General features: G+C 46.2%; 1 protein-coding gene across 3 annotated transcripts in view; it reads left to right on the top strand.

The window, feature by feature from the left end:
- Positions 1 to 17,952, top strand: part of LOC138564428 (zinc finger protein 135-like) — a 121,431-nt gene extending 103,479 nt beyond the window's left edge. The window contains exons 4-5 of one of the 3 annotated variants that reach the window (XR_011300398.1): positions 3,957 to 14,388; positions 14,527 to 17,952. Coding sequence is in view for 1 of the 3 variants with exons in the window: in XM_069642909.1 (XP_069499010.1) it covers positions 4,606 to 5,907 (1,302 nt within the window). In the remaining 2 variants the exon portion in view is untranslated. Of the gene's footprint in view, positions 1 to 3,956 lie in introns of all 3 variants that reach the window. The other 2 variants (XR_011300392.1, XM_069642909.1) reach the window with 2 other exon arrangements.
- Positions 17,953 to 19,479: the final 1,527 nt, after the last annotated feature.

Genomic DNA, 19,479 nt, shown 5'->3' with positions numbered 1-19,479 from the left:
ACAGGAGGTAATCCCACTGTTATCACAAGGGGATTACATGACAACACTGGACATGAAAGATGCATACTTTCATATTTTAATGTTGACATCGCACAGAAAATACCTCCGGTTCAAGATAGAGGACAAACACTACCAGTTCAGAGTACTACCCTTCGGGATAGCATCTGCACCAAGGGTATTCACGAAAGTACTGGCAGTGGCAGCGGCCCACCTGCGCAGATTATCCACCCCGGTATACCCTTACCTCGACGACTGGCTCATAACAGGGGATTCTTACGAAACATGCTTCTCCAATACCCAAAAGACCGTAGACCTTTTGTCCCAACTGGGCTTCTCCATCAACGAAAAGAAGTCCAGCTTAGACCCCAGCCAAATCAAACAATTCCTAGGGGCTCTAATTCGAACAAAGGACGGCCTCGTATTCCCCTCCAACGAGAGGGTCCAAAACATGCTGTTTCAGATTCCCCATTATGTAGCAGGCCAAGAGGTGACGGTACGCAAAGCAATGCGCTTGCTAGGGATGATGGCGTCATGTATTTATTTGGTACCTCACGCGCGCCTGCGCATGCGCCCAATGCAAGAGTGGCTCTACAGCCAGTGGTGTCAGGCCAGCGGACAATGGGACGATCTAGTGGTGGTCTCGCAGGCCTTGGTTCTCTCGCTACGGTGGTGGACAAAAGAAAACCTGTTATTAGGGAAAACTTTTGCCACACCCGCAGTGGAAGCCACTCTAACCACAGACGCATCCCTTACAGGATGGGGGGCTCACCTATCCCATCAGACGGCCCACGGAGTTTGGACTCCGAGCTTAGCATCCAAGCATATAAACCTGCTGGAACTACTAGCGGTGTTCAAAGCACTGAAAGCCTTTCAGAAACAGCTACAAGGAAAGACAGTGATGGTCCTCACAGACAGCACCACAGCCATGTACTACCTCAACAAGCAAGGAGGCACTCACTCTCCAGGACTGTCCAAACTGTCCCAGAACATATGGAAGTGGGCTCTCAGACACAACATGTTCCTACTATCACAACATGTACCAGGGGAACTCAATCTTCTAGCAGACAAACTCAGCAGAGACTTCCCCCTGCCCGGAGAGTACGAATGGCAATTACACAAAGACATCGTCTTAGACGTCTTCACTCAATGGGGATTCCCGGAAATAGACCTGTTCGCAACTCTGGAAAACTCACAATGCCAAAGTTACGCCTCCAGGTACCCCCAGAACCAGTCCAAGGGGAACGGTCTGTCGATTCTATGGTCAGGGAAATTTGTTTACGCCTTTCCCCCGACTCCCCTTCTCAACAAAGTGATGCACAAGATGCACCAGGAGCAGGTTACCATGATACTAGTGGCCCCAATGTGGGCACGACAACCATGGTTCGCTCACTTGATGGAGATGTCCCTATCTCCCCCAGTGAAACTTCCCTGCCCATACAACATGCTGTCACAGGACAAGGGCACGACACTGCATCCATTCCCTCAGACCATGAACTTAGCAGCCTGGCTCCTGAGATCATAGAGTTTGGACATTTACAACTCCCACAGAGATGTATGGACATCCTCAGGGAAGCCAGAAAACCTAATACTCGACACTGCTATTCTAGCAAATGGAAAAGATTCGTTATCTGGTGTAGAGGTACTAGCATCAACCCAGTTGACTGCTCTCCTACTGACATTATTCTATACTTGACCCATTTACTGGATTCAGGTTTAGTGTTCAATTCCATTAAAGTCCACCTAGCGGCACTTTCTGCATACACCACTTCACAACTTAAAGTGTCGTGGTGGAAGATACCAGTTATCAAAGCCTTCATGGAGGGGGTAAAGAGGATACACCCTCCGATAGCTAACCCAGCTCCCGGATGGGACTTAAATGTGGTACTTTCCAGACTCATGGGCCCTCCCTTCGAACCCATGCACAAGGCAACTCTTAAAGATATCACCCTTAAGACTGCTTTCCTAATAGCTATCACCTCCATTAGGAGAGTAAGTGAACTACAGGCTCTTTCTGTACTAGACCCCTTCGTAACAGTTCACAAAGATAAGGTGGTTCTACGCACACACCCAAGGTTTGCACCTAAATTCATCTCGAAATTTCATGTAAACCAAACTATAGAACTACCAACGTTCTTTCAAAACCCTTCCAGCTCGGGAGAAAAAAGTCTGCATACACTAGATGTACGCAGAGCTGTCATGTTCTACATGGAAAGAACCAGACCAATGAGAAAGACTAATCGGTTCTTTGTCTCGGTGGCAGCAGGAAGAGAAGGAGATGCGGTCTCAAAATCCACTATATCTAGATGGATTGTTCAATGCATCACTCTCTGTTACACTTTTGCTAAGAGAGAACTACCCTTCAAGCCAAGAGCACATTCCACTCGAGGCACGGGGGCTTCCATAGCATTCATTGCAAATGTTCCCCTTGAGTCCATCTGCAAAGCGGCAACCTGGAGTTCTGTGCACACCTTTACAAAACACTACTGTCTAGATGCACACTCTAGATCTGATTCCCAGGTTGGGCAGGCAGTATTAAGACATCTTTTTTCTACTGTTCCTTCTCATAACCCACCGCCAACTCCGGGTACTGCTCGCTAGTCTATGCACAGCATGTGATTCTAAGCAGATTAACAAACATCAGAAGACAATGCATTACTTACCGTAAAAGCATTTCTGATGGTTGTATCTGCTTAGATTCACATGCGCCCACCCTTCCTCCCCGCTCGGATGGAAGGAACATAGACATCCTTTTATATATATTTCTCTCTTTTCTGTACTCACTCACGGCTAAAAGGCTCCCTCAGGGCAGAAAAATACAAACAGAGGGACCTCGACGCGTGAGGGATTGTGGGTACAACGCACGTCACTATAGGGATAGTGTTACAGACACGCCTTGTCGACGTCCCCTTTTCGACTACGAAAAACAAAATGCAATACTCCGCAGTGACCACTGGATGTCGGACCTATGCACAGCATGTGAATCTAAGCAGATACAACCATCAGAAATGCTTTTACGGTAAGTAATGCATTGTCATATTAAGCGACAGGCAGGTGTCTGTCCCTTGCTTCTGGCTCCACGGAGGAGTGCTACGATGTTCTGATCTGAAGGTAACATATTGTTGGGTACACAAATACCTGTTTTAAAAAGAAAAATGGATTTATATAAACAAATCCTTAATCAACCATGAGAAATACTTTTTAACAACCTCCCCTCACACTACCCAAAAAGTTATTTTACTACCAGCTTTGAAAAGTAAGAAGTACAACTCTCCCTCCTCAAAATCTTTATCTGGGCCCCTACTTCTAACACCTCACTGCATTCAGTCAAAAACCTTGTGATAAAGCTTTGCTGTACTTGTTTCAGTTCACATATTCCTCTTGGGAACTGGCTTGACGTTACCATCTCATTTTCTACTGGCATCTGTACAGTACACTGAAATTCATTAAGTTCACTTACTGCCCAATAGATATTGAATTAATCTAGAAATACGCCAGTGCTAACCCACAGTGGCTTACAGTTTAATATATTTTAGAGCCTATTGTATTTGACCTGTTTTGCCATTACAGTAGTTGGAATATCAAAAAGAGTCCAGCATTAAATTGTTCATGATAAAGTAGCTTGATGTAATGATCAATTTGGTAAAATTAAAATCTCTACTTTGGTGCTAGAATACATCACACTTTTCTCTTTCTATCTTTAGAAAGAAATGCTGCCCTTCCCTTCTTGGCACTGCAGCTCGGTTTCTATAGATTTATGCTCTTCCCCATTTCTTTTCACAGGACCTCTGGTACCTATTTGTTATCCATTTACCCCTTTTCAAGGATCCTGTTTACTGAGTGTTCCAGACGGTTACTAGAATAGCACAAAGCCCACCAGTGAATACCATAGCTTTGCTATTCATTTATATGTTTTCTATGTGTATCTCATATTGATGTGACTCATTTAAATCCAATAGGTAAACGAAAAGTAAACAGAAAAATGAAAAGATGGAGACTCTGATGAATACATGGCAAGATTAACACGATGAAAAGCAGAAACGACGACTGGATGAGAAATCGATATGAATGTTGCTGCATACTGAAATTCACACAGTGTACCCCCGGATGTGTAGACACTAGCTAGGTGGATGTTGCTGCATGCTGAAATTCACACAGTGTAACCCCAGATGTGTAGACACTAGATAGGTGGATGTTGCTGCATGCTGAAATTCACACAGTGTATTCTCATATGTGTGGACACAGATATGTGAATGTTGCTGCATGCTGAAATTCACACAGTGTAACCCCAGATGTGTAGACACTAGATAGGTGGATGTTGCTGCATGCTGAAATTCACACAGTGTACCCCCGGATGTGTAGACACTAGATGGGTGAATATCACACAATTGATTACTTTGAGTTGAAGTAATAGGACATGTCTACATTTTGATATGCAAACTTTTGCCAAATGACATACCGTTTTTTATATCTTACATGCGTATACCGATCTGCTGCTAGATTTGTGCTTTTATTAAGACAAAAGTCAACACACCAGTAATTTACCAATACACTGCATGTCAGCAAAGCTTTCACCCGACGAGAAACCAGAGTCACAGGAGTACACAAATGAGTGAGAAACCACACCAATGCACTGAATGTCTAAAATGCTTTGCTCGTCAAAGCACCCTTATCATCCACAAGAAAATACATGTGGGCGAAAAACCATACCAATGCACTGAATGTCTAAAATGCTTTGCTCATCAAAGCACCCTCATCACCCACAAGAAAATACATGTGGGTGAAAAACCACACCAATGCACTGAATGTCTAAAATGCTTCACTCATAAAAGCACACTTATCAACCACGAAAGAACACATACGGGTGAAAAACCCTATCAGTGCACTAAATGTGTAAAACGTTTTAGTCATAGAAGCACCCTTATCAATCACGAGAGAACACACACGGGCGAGAAACCCTATCAGTGCACTGAATGTGGGAGGCACTTCAGTCAGAGGAGGCTGCTTATTTGCCACCAAAGAACACACACAGATGAGAAACAACATCAATGCACTGAATGTGGGAAACGCTTTTTTTTTAAAAGCACTCTCATCAAGCATGAGCGAACACATACAGGTGAGAAACCTTATCAATGCGCTGGATGTGGGAATAGCTTCAATCAGCTGGCACTGCTTATGCTACACGAGAGAAAGCATACAGGCGAGAAACCACACCAGTGTACTGAATGTGGGAGATGCTTCACTCTTAAAAGTACCCTTTTAAACCACACAAGAACACATACGGGTGAAAAACCTTATCACTGCACTGAATGTGGGAAAGGGTTTATTCAGCGCAGAAATTTCATGATCCACCAGAGAACACATACCGGTGAGAAACCTCATCAGTGCAGTGAATGTGGAAAATGCTTCAATCAGAAGAGACAACTTATTAGCCATGAGAGAACACACACCGGTGAGAGACCATATCAGTGCGGCGAATGTCTACAGAGCTTTGCTCATAAAAATACCCTAGTGAACCACAAGAGAACACACACGGGTGAGAAACCCTATCAGTGCACTGAATGTGGGAAAAGCTTTATGCAACAGAGCAACTTTATTACCCACAAGAGAACACACACGGGTGAGAAGCCGCATCAGTGCACTGAATGTGGTAAATGCTTCAGCCACAGGGGTCTGCTTAGTAGTCACGCGAGAACACACACCGATGACAAGCCATATCAGTGTAATGAGTGTTTTAAATGTTTTTCTTTTAGAAACATGCTTACTAGGCACAAGAGAACACATGTAGGTGAGTGTCAGTGTGCTGAATGTGGGCAGGAATTTAGTACAAAGGAGGAGCTTCTTATGCATGAAGAATCACACAAAGATGAGAAACCTTATCAGTTTACAGTGTGTGGAAGTAGCGTCTAATAGTGAAAGCCTTTAATGCCACAACATACTACATACATCGGAAAACCATATCAGTAGGTCTCACTACACGTGTGACTCCATGGATAAAGGTGCAAAACATGTTTCAATACGGTGAGTGTTTGAACAGCTCCAACTATACAACACCATCCTTTTATGCAATACAGCAGGTGTCTGCAACCTCTTGCTCTCCAGATGTTTTGGACTGGGGGATCATGAGAGTCGTGATTCAAGACATCTGGAGAGCCACTGGTTCAAGGCTCCTGCATTAAAGAGCTTGTACCAAGAGCTAAACTCATCAGTGCTGAGAATGTGGCAAGAGCTTCAGTGAGAAGATTTTCCCATGCAAGCGAACACGTACAGGTGAAAACGCATACTCGCAGCCTGAATTTAGGGGAAGTTGTAGAGGGGGCACAATTAACCCCAGTAAATCAAAGTTTCCTCACAATTTTGTTTCTTGGGTGGACATTTTTTTTCCAGGTCGCTATATTCGGGTGAATTTCACTTTCCAAATAAAATTTCTTGTTGATCCCAAAATTTTAGCCACTTTGGAGGGTGAACATTGGTGTACCTCCCTAAGTTGGCTGAAATGAGAGACACAATCGCACACAAAATGAAGGTTCATGTTGGAAAACAGCTGAAATGGCCAATTGTGCTCCATAGGTGTGAGTGGCACTGGAGGTCTGCATATTTTGCCCAACATTTGCCAGGTTCTTGATGGAGTAAATCTGTACTGTTTTCCCTGCCTCCAGTAAACGCCCTCTTACGCAAGAGAACATACATGCACGCAAGCACCCGTGTGGAAAACATTGTCAATCTATTGAAGTGAGAACATTCTCCACACAAAAGAGTACCGCAATCATGGGCTCTGCCCGCTGGTATTATGCTGCTATTAAGGCTGTATTCACAAGCCAGATTCCTGTGTATAAACGTGACTGAAAAGCAAAGGAGCTCTTTTTTTCGGCTAATTTGTTATTGGTATTTAGCAAATGTGTAGCATTTGCCCCTATTTGTATTTTTTCTGCCATGAGGGAGCCGTATGACTAACGTGAGTGAGTACAGAAAGAGAGAAAGTAATAAGACGTCTATGTTCCTTCCATCCGAGCGGGGAGGAAGGGTGGGCGCATGTGAATCTAAGCAGATACAACCATCAGAAATGCTATTACGGTGAGTAATGCATGTCTTCTGATGTTTGTTAATCTGCTTAGAATCACATGCTGTGCATAGACTAGCGAGCAGTACCCGGAGTTGGAGTTTGTGAGAAGGAACAGTAGAAAAAAAGGTGTCTTAGTACTGCTTGTCCCACCTGAGAATCAAATCTAGAGTGAGCATCTAGACAATAGTGTTTTGTAAAGGTGTGCACAGAACTCCAGGTTGCCGCTTTGTAAATGGACTCTAGGGGAACATTTGCAATGAACGCTATGGATGCCCCAGTGCCTCGGGTAGAGTGTGCTCTAGGCTTGAAGGGTAGTTCTCCCTTAGCAAGAGTGTAACAGAGAGTGATGCACTGGACAATCCATCTAGAGATAGTGGATTTAGAGACTGCATCCCCTTCTCTTCCTGCTGCCACTGAGACAAATAACTGATTAGTCTTTCTTAGTGGAGGAGTTCTTTCTATATAAAACATGACTGCCCTGCGCACATCTAGTGTGTGTAGGCTCTTTTCCCCCAAGTTTGAAGGATTTTGAAAGAACGTTGGTAGTTCTATAGACTGGTTGACATGAAACTTGGAAATTAATTTCGGTGCAAACCTAGGTTGTGTGCATAGAACCACCTTATCTTTGTGAACTGTTACAAAGTGATCTAAGATAGAGAGCGCTTGCAGTTCACTCACTCTCCTAATGGAGGTGATAGCTATCAAGAAAGCAGTCTTAAGAGTGAGGTCCTTAAGGGTTGCTTTATGCATGGGCTCGAAGGGGGAGCCCATTAGCCTGGTTAAAACAACGTTCAGGTCCCATCCGGGAGCTGGGATCGATATAGGAGGGTGAATTATTTTCACTCTCTCCATGAAGGCTTTAATAACTGGAACCTTCCACCATGACACCTTATGTTGAGACGTAGTGTAGGCGGAGAGCGCAGCTAGGTGAACCTTAATAGAATTAAAGACTAAGCATGAGTCCAGCAAGTGAGTCGGGTATAAAACAATATGAGTGGGAGAGCAGTCAACGGGGTTGATGCTCCTTGAGTTACACCAGATGACGAACCGTTTCCACTTACTAGAGTAGCAGTAATGAGTGTTCGGTTTCCTAGCCTCTCTGAGAATGTCCATGCATCTCTGAGGGAGCTGCAAATGTCCAAATTCTATGACCTCAGGAGCCAGGCTGCCAAGTTCAGGGTCTGTGGGCATGGATGCAGCGTTCGGCCCCTATCCTGTGACATGTAGTACGGGCAGGGCAGTTTCACTGGAGGAGACAGTGACATCTCCATCAGATGAGCGAACCATGGTTGGCGGGCCCACATGGGGGCCACCAGTATCATGGTAACTGGTTCCTGGTGCATCTTGTGCACCATCTTGTTGAGAAGGGCAGTTGGGGGGGGGGAAAGCGTAGGCAAATTTCCCTGACCATGTTATCCAGAGGCCTCTCCCCTTGGAGCGGTTCTGGGGGTACCTAGAGGCGTAATCTTGGTATTGAGCGTTCTCCAGAGTTGCAAACAGGTCGATCTCTGGGAAGCCCCATTCTGCGAAAACATTGGAGACGATGTCTTCATGTAATCGCCATTCGTACTCTGCGGGAAGAGGGAAGTCTCTGCTGAGTCCGTCTGCCAGAAGATTGCGTTCCCCAGTTACATGTTGTGCTAACAGGAAGATGTTATGTTTGAGAGCCCACTTCCAGATGTTCTGGGACAGCTTGGACAGTCCTGAAGAGTGAGTGCCCCCTTGCCTGTTCAGGTAATACATGGCTGTGGTGCTGTCTGTAAGAATAAGCACTGTCTTTCCTTGTAGGTGTTTCTGGAAAGCCTTCAGTGCTTTGAAGACCATCAATAATTCCAGCAGGTTTATGTGTTTGGACGCCACACTTGGAGTCCAAACTCTGTGTGCAGTCTGATGGGATAGGTGAGCTCCCCACCCTGTGAAGGATGCATCTGTGGTTAGAATGGCTTCCACTGCGGGGTGGTGAAGGATTTCCCCAACACAAGGTTTTCTTTCGACCACCACCACCGCAGCGGGAGAACCAAGGCTTGCGAGACAACCACTAGATCGTCCCATTGTCCGCTGGCCTGACACCACTGGCTGTTGAGCCACTCTTGCATTGGCACATGCGCAGGTGCGCGTGAGGAACCAAATAAATACATGACGCCATCATTCCTAGCAATCGCATGGCTTTGCGTACCGTCACCTTTTGACCGGCTACATATTGGGGGATCTGAAACAGCATGTTTTGGACCTTCTTCGAATTAGAGCCCCTAGGAATTGCTCGACTTGGCTGGGGTTTAGACTGGACTTCTTTTCGTTGATGGAGAAGCCCAGGTGGAACAGGAGGTATATAGTCTTTTGTGTGTTTGAGAAGCATGTTTCGTAAGAATCCCCTGTTATGAGCCAGTCGTTGAGGTAAGGATAGACTGGAATAGACAACCTGCGCAGGTGTGCCTCTGCCACTGCCAGTACCTTTGTGAATACCCTTGGCGCTGAGGCTATACTAAGGGTAGTACTTTGGACTGATAGTGTTTGGCTTCTATCATGAACCTGAGATATTTCCTGTGCGCTGGCAACATTGAAATATGAAAGTATGCATCTTTCATGTCTAGTGTTGCCATGTAATCTTTTTGTGTGAGCAGGGGGATTACTTCCTGTAGAGTCACCATCCGAATCTTTTGTGGTTTTACAAATTTCTTCACTGGGCGCAGATCTAATAGAGGGCACATGGTTAGATCCTTTTTGGGTACAAGGAAGTACACTGAATAAATACCCTCCTTTACCTGTAATAGAGGCACGACCTCTATGGCTCCTTTTTCCAGCAGCAATTCGACTTCCTGAAGAAGGATGGAGAGGTGTTCTGGTGATAGACGTCTTCCCTTTGGGGGTCTGAATGTTGGGGACCGACTGAATTCGATACAGTAACCGTGGGCTATTGTTGACAGTACCCAACGGTCTGTGGTAATTCCCTCCCATGCTTGCAGAAATGATGTTAACCAGGGCCCGACCGGAGATGCATGGGAGGGGACCCGCACTTTCGGGTCATTTGGTGGTGGTATCCGGGGAGCCTCTAGGAGTGGGGCCAGACCTCTTCCCTTGCCACAACGTTGTCCTCTTTGAACATACTGTCCGCTGGTTCCCTGAGGGGAGGACCAGTTGCTGGCTGAGGTGTATTGTTGTTGAGTTTGTCGTTGGCCACGAAAAAAGAGCCTGTTGCCATATCCGCGCTTATTAGGGGGTCTCGTGATTTGGTCCAGGGTTTTTAATGTTTCATGTTCCTTCTTAGCTGTTTCCAGTGTGTCATCAACTGCCTTACCAAACAAGTGTGAGTCTTCAAGGGGTTTGTTGATGAGGGACGCCTGTGTTTCTGGCTTGAAACCTGAGTTTCTGAGCCAAGCATGTCTCTTAAGGAGTACACCCTGGACTAGGGAACGGCCAGCAGTTTCTGTAGCATCTAAGGTGTTCTTGATGATGCTTTGGTTCACCCGAGTACCTTCTGTCACAGTGGCTAATAAGCAGGTTCGCAAGGGCTCAGGGACTTCTTGTAGGCCTTCGCGCAACAGTCCCCATTGGGCATAGGCGTAACTAGCCAACAGAGTTGTATTGGCAATAAGCGTGGCGAAAGCTGCCGAGGATGTAATCCTCTTCCCTAAGGCATAGAGCTTCTTCCCCTCTTTGTCATGAGGTGCTTCGCTGGGGGGATAGAGGAACCCCTGCCCTTTTTCTCGTGGTGGTTACTATCAGGGAATCTGGTATGGAATGATCCCTAATATATAAGGGATCAGAAGGTGAGGGGCTTAAAAGTTTCTCTATTCTTGGGTTGACGCCTCTAACTAATGCAGGTGTAGATAAAGAGGGAACGAGGTGTCTCTTGATGGAGGCGAGGAGGGGTATGGCTTGGCTAGTAGGTGGCTTTTCCTTGATTATTTTTTCAACAAAATCTACTTCTGGAGTAGTCTCCCCCGTATCAATTTGAAAATGTTCTGCCGCCTTGCGTAGCATTCATTAAATGTGGGCTGATCGTCCACAGGCGAAGGGTCTCTGACAGGCGTGGTCTGAGGTGAGGCCAGATCCAAAACATCAGGGTCTGTGACTGCCAGGGCTGTGGTTCACATATGTCGGGGTCTTCCTCAAAGTCAAAGTAAATCTTCAGTATTTAAGAATTCTTCCCCTTCCTGAAAGTGGGGATCCTCATGAGTGAGGTCATATGTATCTAACTCTTCCTCAAGTGGGTCAAAAAGTCTTGCGAATTTGGCTCTAGGGTCTTGAGGGAGCACCTCCCTTGGCCTTTTAGGTGAAATTTGTTCAGAAGTGGACACAAACCTATGTAGCCTGTTAATACATGATTCAAACCTTTCCCTAGTCCACTGGGATGACCCAGAACAGTCTAGTGGCGGAAAAGGGAAGACCCAGAGATACGTCTTGCTCCTCTGCCTATAGGCATCGAGATCTCTCCCATAAAGTGGAGGATATACCCCCGTCGCCTTCTGAGAAACCTTCTCGTGGGCCCGACGATGGGGACGTATCGCTGGGTCTTCCCTTTGACGTGGGGGGAGGCTCCGGCGTACCCTCCTTAGGTTACGTCGTCTCCCTGACCTTTTGAGCAAGCTTTGAGGACTCCTTCACCAGGGTAGCGCCGTGTAATAGAGGCGCGCATGCAGCTGCTAGCCCTAACGGTCGGCGGAGGCAGCCGGCTGATTCGGCGTCTCCGTTGGCGCTGAGGCCTTCTTCGATTTACTTGACGAATGGCCGTGGGTTGTGTATTTAGTGACTTTTCCGTGTGCGTCAGCGTTGCCGGGGTGTACTTCCCCATAAGTAGGTCCAGAGCCGAGCTTTTCAGGGCTGGGGAAAGACGCGATGGAGCGGGAGCGCTCCGATGAGAGGACAACAACCTCCGTTACGGAGGTATCGTTATCACTATCCCCCTCGTCACACTCGGCAGAGGCGGCCGTGGGCGAGGATCAGCCTTCGACATGCCGTAGGCTGCCCACCTTTTGACCCTGCGTTCCTTCAAAGTTTTTAGACGAGGGAGCTAACAGGCCGCACACCTGGTCTCGTTGTGGTCGAGGGGTAAGCAGCGGTTACACCGCTTATGCTTGTCCTTCCACGGAAATTTGCCCTTACAACATGGGCAAAATCTAAAAGGAACCCTTTCCATAGCTGAGGACGTAACCAGGGATAACGACCTGTAAAGGAAAGGGGGGAGTAAAGGAAAGGCATTCTAGAAGAAGCAGAGATGCCCACCCCGACCCCCACTCTCCCTACTGTGTAGGCCGGCGAGGCCAGACCACGCGTTCGGCAGCGCCGATAGGTTCACCTCCGTTAAAACCAGCGCTGTCGAAAATCTTGACTTGGCGGGGAAGTGGAATGGCCGTCGAAAGAGGGCTGGAGGTGATATAAATTAACAATAACTAACAAATCGACCAAGGGTCGAGTAAATGGCAATGGGCCTCATTACACGGATGGCGGTAAGGGTTTACCGGTACCGGTATTTTACTGGTAAATCCTTACCGCCTTACTACGAGGTCCCTTTGCGGGTTGGGGAATTTAACATGTGCTTTTTGCAGGCGTTAAAAAACCAACCTGCAAAGGGACCAGGGAGCTAATTACGGTACCGCAATTTGCGGTACCGTAATTAGCGCCTTCCCCATTCCCATAGAGCCCTATGGGGCAAAAATGGGAATGGGGAAGGGCAATGGTGGAAGGGGGAATTACCGCCCCGCCAACCTTGGAATAGGGCGGTAATTCCCCTTTCCACCAAGGCGGTGCCGGTATTTTACCGGCATGAACCATGGCGCTAATAGCGCCATGGTTCTCTGCCATCCGTGTAATGAGGCCCATGTCTTTTACAAGCTCGGCTTAAGGCGACCAGTATTCTGGGCGGAAAATAACAATCTGAGGGACCTCAACACGTGAGGGATTTTGGGTACACTACACGTCACTATAGGGATAGTGTTACAGACACGCCTATGTCGACGTCCCCTTTTTGACTTTCGAAAAACAAGATGCAATACTCTGCAGTGACCACTGGATGTCAGACTATGCACAGCATGTGAATCTAAGCAGATTAACAAACATCAGAAATGAGCTTTACAAATAAACAATTAGAATTAGTATACAAATTCATCAGTAACACTAGAAATGTATTGCTAAATATATTTTTAAAAAATACAGCACATTCATCAGTAATACAGTTAAAAATATTACATTTAGTTAAAAATCAAGTTCAGATTAAATAATGAATGTAAAAGTTCTCTTCCCCTATAACTTCCACCAAAAGTGACAGATGGTCCCCGTGCATGATGTTCCAGCTTCCGCCTCAGATCCGTGTAATGCAGGATCATCATACATTTCGTCACCTCATGGCCTTGCACGGTGTGATATCGACAGGGATCCCTATAACTTTCCCTGTGTATGATGTTCCAGCTTCTGCCTCAGATCCGTGTAATGCAGGATCATCATACGTTTCGTCACCTCATGGCCTTGCACGGTGTGATATCGATAGGGATCCCTATAACTTCCCCTATAGACGGTCCCCGTGTATGATGTTCCAGCTTCTGCTTCAGATCTGTGTAATGCAGGATCATCATACGTTTCGTCACCTCATGGCCTTGCACGGTGTGATATCGCCAGGGATCCCTATAACTTCCCCTATAGACGGTCCCCGTGTATGATGTTCCAGCTTCTGCCTCAGATCCGTGTAATGCATTATCATCGTACGTTTCGTCACCTCATGGCCTTGCACGGTGTGATATCGACAGGGATCCCTATAACTTCCTCTATAGATGGTCCCTGTGTATGATGTTCCAGCTTCCACCTCAGATCCGTGTAATGCAGGATCATCATATGTTTCCTCACCTCATGGCCTTCTGCACGGTGCAGATATCGACATTTCGGCAAGCAGGGGATACTCTTTTTCTCGGGATCACGTAGGCAGGGAAAACATTAAGAAATGTATGACATGTTTGCGTGCAAACTGACATAGGGTGCATTTGTCGCTAGAGCCATATTTCAATGTCTGTGTTTATGCACCCAGAGCCACGGGCCCGAAATGAAATTTCATCTATGACAGCTGGCCTTGGCTATCCCCAACCTTGGCATGGTATGGCTCTAGGCCCAGTTCATGTTTTCATCCTGTATAGCTTTAAAATTATGCCAGTTTTACAACCTCTGCCAACTGACCAGCGTGGAACCGTTCTTCTTATCTCTAACATCTGGCTTGGAAGAAAATGATTTTCCTGAAAGGAATTGATCATAGTGGCGTATGTCTGCTACGGCGAGGTCCAAGGTGAATTGCGGGCATCATTTAGTCACTATTGATCATAGTGGCGTATGTCGGCTACGGCGAGGTGCAAGGTGCATTGCGGGCATCATTTAGTCACTATTGATCATAGTGGCGTATATGTCCGCTACGGCGAGGTGCAAGGTGCATTGCGGGCAACATTTAGTCACTATTGATCATAGTGGCGTATGTCCGCTACGGCGAGGTCCAAGGTGAATAGCGGGCATCATTTAGTCACTATTGATCATAGTGGCGTATGTCGGCTACGGCGAGGTCCAAGGTGAATTGCGGGCATCATTTAGTCACTATTGATCATAGTGGCGTATGTCGGCTACGGCGAGGTGCAAGGTGAATTGCGGACATCATTTAGTCACTATTGATCATAGTGGCGTATGTCGGCTACGGCGAGGTCCAAGGTGAATTGCGGGCATCATTTAGTCACTATTGATCATAGTGGCGTATGTCGGCTACGGCGAGGTGCAAGGTGCATTGCGGGCATCATTTAGTCACTATTGATCATAGTGGCGTATGTCCGCTACGGCGAGGTCCAAGGTGAATTGCGGACATCATTTAGTCACTATTGATCATAGTGGCGTATGTCGGCTACGGCGAGGTCCAAGGTGAATTGCGGGCATCATTTAGTCACTATTGATCATAGTGGCGTATGTCCGCTACGGCGAGGTCCAAGGTGAATTGCGGACATCATTTAGTCACTATTGATCATAGTGGCGTATGTCGGCTACGGCGAGGTGCAAGGTGAATTGCGGACATCATTTAGTCACGTTGTTCTGGATGCTCGATGTGGTTTTATCACATCCCCTAGGGCTGTTTAATACAGGGTCAGGTGTTCTCTAGGTAAGATAGAACACGTTAGATATGTAATATGCCTCTTAAGGCCTATATTACTACCACCACTTCTTCCTCCCCCCACCCCCGTTTATTGAAAATACAAATCACATTGAACTACTGCAATTATTAGTCCAGCAAAAATAATCCTGATTCATCCACATCCTGTCAATATGGCTCGTCAATTATTTATATTCATGTTTTCATATAAAATGCTGCTAGGGCTGTTTATTTTATGGCTGCTCCCAAGTGCGGAGAGAGACAGAAGTGGGGTAGAGGTGCCAGGAATGTTTGATAATACACATGAGGTGGCCTATGAACTCGGGACAAGTTGCATGTCCTTAGACCAGCTTTAGACTTGCCTGTGCACAGCTGCAACGTTGACACACGATGGCATTGCACGACAATAGAAAAGGCTTCCAGGCAAGGCAACTATTCAGTGATGTAGGCACGGGCCAATCAATGAGTGGGACAGCGCCTGTGAGTGGAAGCCCCTCCATGTAAGCGATTGCATTCTCCAGGAGCGAAGAGGCCAGTTGGCATAAGGAGTAACCACACATTAAACACTATATGCGAGTAACATGGCAGTTGTAATACATGTGAGGTCAGTTCTCTTCCAGCAGCATGCAGGCATAGAGGGTCTTCACTTCGGATAAGAAATGTGGCATCACTGACAGGGTTTTGTTGATGCTATTGTTAGAACCCCTAATTTGAAGAAACTGGTTTTAAAGCCATATATTGTATTAAAAAATGGGGGAAGAAGCTTCTTTGCTGCATCTGCTTTGCAATGTCATCTTGGGTCTAATCTGTTTTAGGTATTGCTTATTGAGCACCTGGAGACTGCCCCTGGGTGGTGTGTGGTGGGTGGTAGGAGCACCTGGAGGCTGCCCCTGGGCGGTAGCAGTGCACGGTATAAATCAACATAAAATAACATAACATGTATCTGTAAAGGACACAGAACGTGTAATCAGAACAAGAGGACCTGGGGTGCATCAGTTAAGTTTATTTTCAATGTATTTTGTTTAAGCCACTCACATTTATTAATGACGGGTGCTAACCATGGTGATGTTTGGTGCAGGGGACAATGGCAGACCAGGTAATAGGCTCTGAGGCTGGTGGTGTGTCAGCTAACAGTGCCCCTGTGTTCGGCGCCTCTAGAAGCCCGAGTCTAAGTACTCCACTGAGACTCTAAAGACTTGCATCAGCGAGTTCATGTATGCATGGCTCACAGCTTCACCTGATCACTAACTTCACTGCTCTAAGAGGTATTTGTGTAGACTCTGTTGCATGGTTTGCAATTTATGTATGTTTAATAAACATGCATTTGGGTATCCACAATGCTATGAGTAACTGTTAGCAACAGAGAAGTACATAGAATGATGGAGTATTGCCACCTGAAAGTCGCATCTTCACAAGTTGTTGCGCGATTCCTCTAACTGTGCCGTAGTGATAGGTCCTTAGAACTCCATAAAACATGGATCTGAAAATACGGGTACTTGTGCAAATTCCAGAGGGAGATGAACATGAAGTAGAGTTATTACTCTGCAGATACTTGGCGGGTCTGGCGAGACTGTTCATAAGATTGAGATACCTGGAGGAGGCATGTCTCGATCTATATGAATGTCTGCGCTGATAGTGTTGAGTGTCAGCATCTGATAGGCGTGCTGATATGGTGCTCCTGACAAACATGTACACCCCCAGGGCAGGCGGGTTCTGTATTCTCATCAGTTGGTGTTGATGGAGCGCGCAAGGCCAGGCCCGCCAAGCTGACACTTCTTTTGCCCTGGTTCCTGAACTGCAAGCCATACTGTTTAGACACCAGGACTTTCTAAGAAGCCAAATGTGAGGTTTGTTTTGGGGAAAAATGTAGTTTGTCAAAAATGGAACTCCTGACATTACGTGAATTATTGGCCAATCTAGATCCAAGAAGACCTGCTTTGCAAAGGTCTTAACACAGACCCAGTCCCAGACGCGAGGCTCTCTAGAAATAATCCTATGACCCTAGTCCCAGCAATGGTCAAAATAGAAAAGGAGCTGACCAGGAAGGCATCTCACTACTGGGGAATGGGCGCTGCTCAAGATGCTCCCCATTGCACAATCAGTTACTCCTCAATTAACCCCATAAAATCTGAAAGTACATTTAATGGGTGGCTCAGTGGCAGTGGGTCTTAAGGAGTTCAAAAGAAGTTCCATGTGATGCCCTGTGAACGTCAAACCCACAGTTATAAGCCTGGGATTTTTATCTCCTGATCTTTCCAGAGTAGTGAACGATGTATCAAACGGTATTTACCATGTGCGTGTAAAATACTGCATCTAGTGAATACCCCAGAAACCCTAATGCGGCAGCTAGCATATGCAAATACCTCTGCTTTATACCCTATCCGCTAAACTCCTGATGAGGACCTAAGACTAAGCTAGGTATTGTTTAACCAGGTCCTCGCATAAGGAAATGTCATCAGTGGCTTAACAAAATAGAGCTCTAAATGCAACAATGGGCGTGTCTCCCTGGTAGTTCTTGTGAACACTGCAGTGTAAGCCAAAACAGCGTGAACCTGGCAGCCGAGGCCAGTGGGTGACTGGAGAAGCGGTTCAAAGAATGATTATTGTGACGATGGTTCAAATGTTTAATTCAGAGGAAGTTTGACAAACATGATCCAACACTGACAAAGGAAAGTGATGAGATAATCAGCAGAAACTGTGTGGACCTGTTAACCTTCTTGTACAAATGTCATTTCTACAAAGATGTCACAACTTAAATTAAAAGAAATATGTTAAAGACTTGTAATTTGGGTGAAGTCGTTCTTCAGTAATGCAGTGACCTGACATCCTAGTGATGGGGCCAGAGGGGAGAAATGGGGTGTGTACTCTCATCGCAGCCACTTGATGTCGGCACGGTCCATGGTGTTCAGGCCAGAAGTTATGGGGCCGGCGATTAACCGATTGGCACCGATTTATAGAATCTGTCATTCATTTGCAGAGAATTTCTACTCATCCAGTTGTCACTTCAATTTTAATCACCTAGAAAAATTGTATTGTAACACTTTAGAACTAGAAATAGTAGGGCGCATATGTACTGTCTTTGTAAAAGTGAATCATAGCTACTAATGTGCTTTCTGGAAGGGAGAGGATGCACATCGTATACTATGGTTGTCACGGCTGAAGTTTACAGAACATCCCTATTGACTGACACGCTTAGGATTGTGGGGGAAAACAGCCACATGCTGCTTTCTGTCTAATATGACTTCCCGAATTCAGATTAAGTGATGCATTGTGTCATGATGTTGCTTAGGCAAAGGAGGAGAATTGCATGGTGCATTGTGTAATGCCAGATCGTTGTGGAGGGATTGTGTAATGCCAGATCGTTGTGGAGGGATTCTGTAATGCCAGATCGTTGTGGAGGGATTGTGTAATTCCAGATCGTTGGGGAGGGATTCTGTAATTCCAGGTCGTTGTGGAGGGATTGTGTAATGCCAGATCGTTGTGGAGGGATTGTGTAATGCCAGATCGTTGTGGAGGGATTCTGTAATGCCAGATCGTTGGGGAGGGATTCTGCATCTTTTTTCAGTGATTTGAGGCACTTCAATTACCAGACTGTTTTTTTATGCTGTCCCTTTCGAATGGATTGTGTTCTCCCACAAATTCCTCATTTTATGATATCTTTGTTTCTATCGGCAGAGGGTGCTGTGTGTCCAGAGGGTTGACCCGATGTCCCTCGAGGGCCTTCATCTCGGCTGACGTCATCGTCGAGTACATATACCAAGTGCAGCGATCGTTGGCTTCAAATCTATTTCTCCGCAAATGCATTTGCTTCGAGAATTAGGGGGCACTTCAGTTTTATACGAAAACGTTTCGAAAATGGCCTCGTCTTCAGCTCTGAATACTCGGAAGACTGGCTTCAAAATGTGCCTAAAATGCGGCGCCAAAATGTCCATCATGGACCCGCATAAAATATTCATCTGGTGCCTGGGCGTCGAGCATGTAACTGCCGACTGTCAATCCTGTCAGTCGATGACACGTAAGGCCTTAAAAGAGCATAAAGCTAAACTATCAGTGGTTTTATAGCGAACTACCATGATTTTTTCCGACCCCCTTAGTTTAAACAGGGACCGGTCTTCATTTTTTGCCATTTCTTTGTGGAAAGGTCCTCCTAGTGTTTTGCTCTGCACGCCAAACCTCCCTGTGCTTAGTCTCCTAGGAAACCCAAATACACTCTGGTGTCCCCAAATCCCCGTCCACTCCTTCGAAATGTGGGTCATCCCACAAGTTGAGAGATTCTTCTCCTCATAAAAAATTTAATCATAAACCTCTACCA

The sequence above is a fragment of the Ambystoma mexicanum genome, chromosome 1p (genome assembly GCF_040938575.1).
Source record: "Ambystoma mexicanum isolate Mex_15411 chromosome 1p, UKY_AmexF1_1, whole genome shotgun sequence".
Lineage (NCBI taxonomy): Eukaryota > Metazoa > Chordata > Amphibia > Caudata > Ambystomatidae > Ambystoma > Ambystoma mexicanum.
Note: the sequence above shows the minus strand (reverse complement) of the source record. Positions and strands in the feature narration are given on the sequence as shown.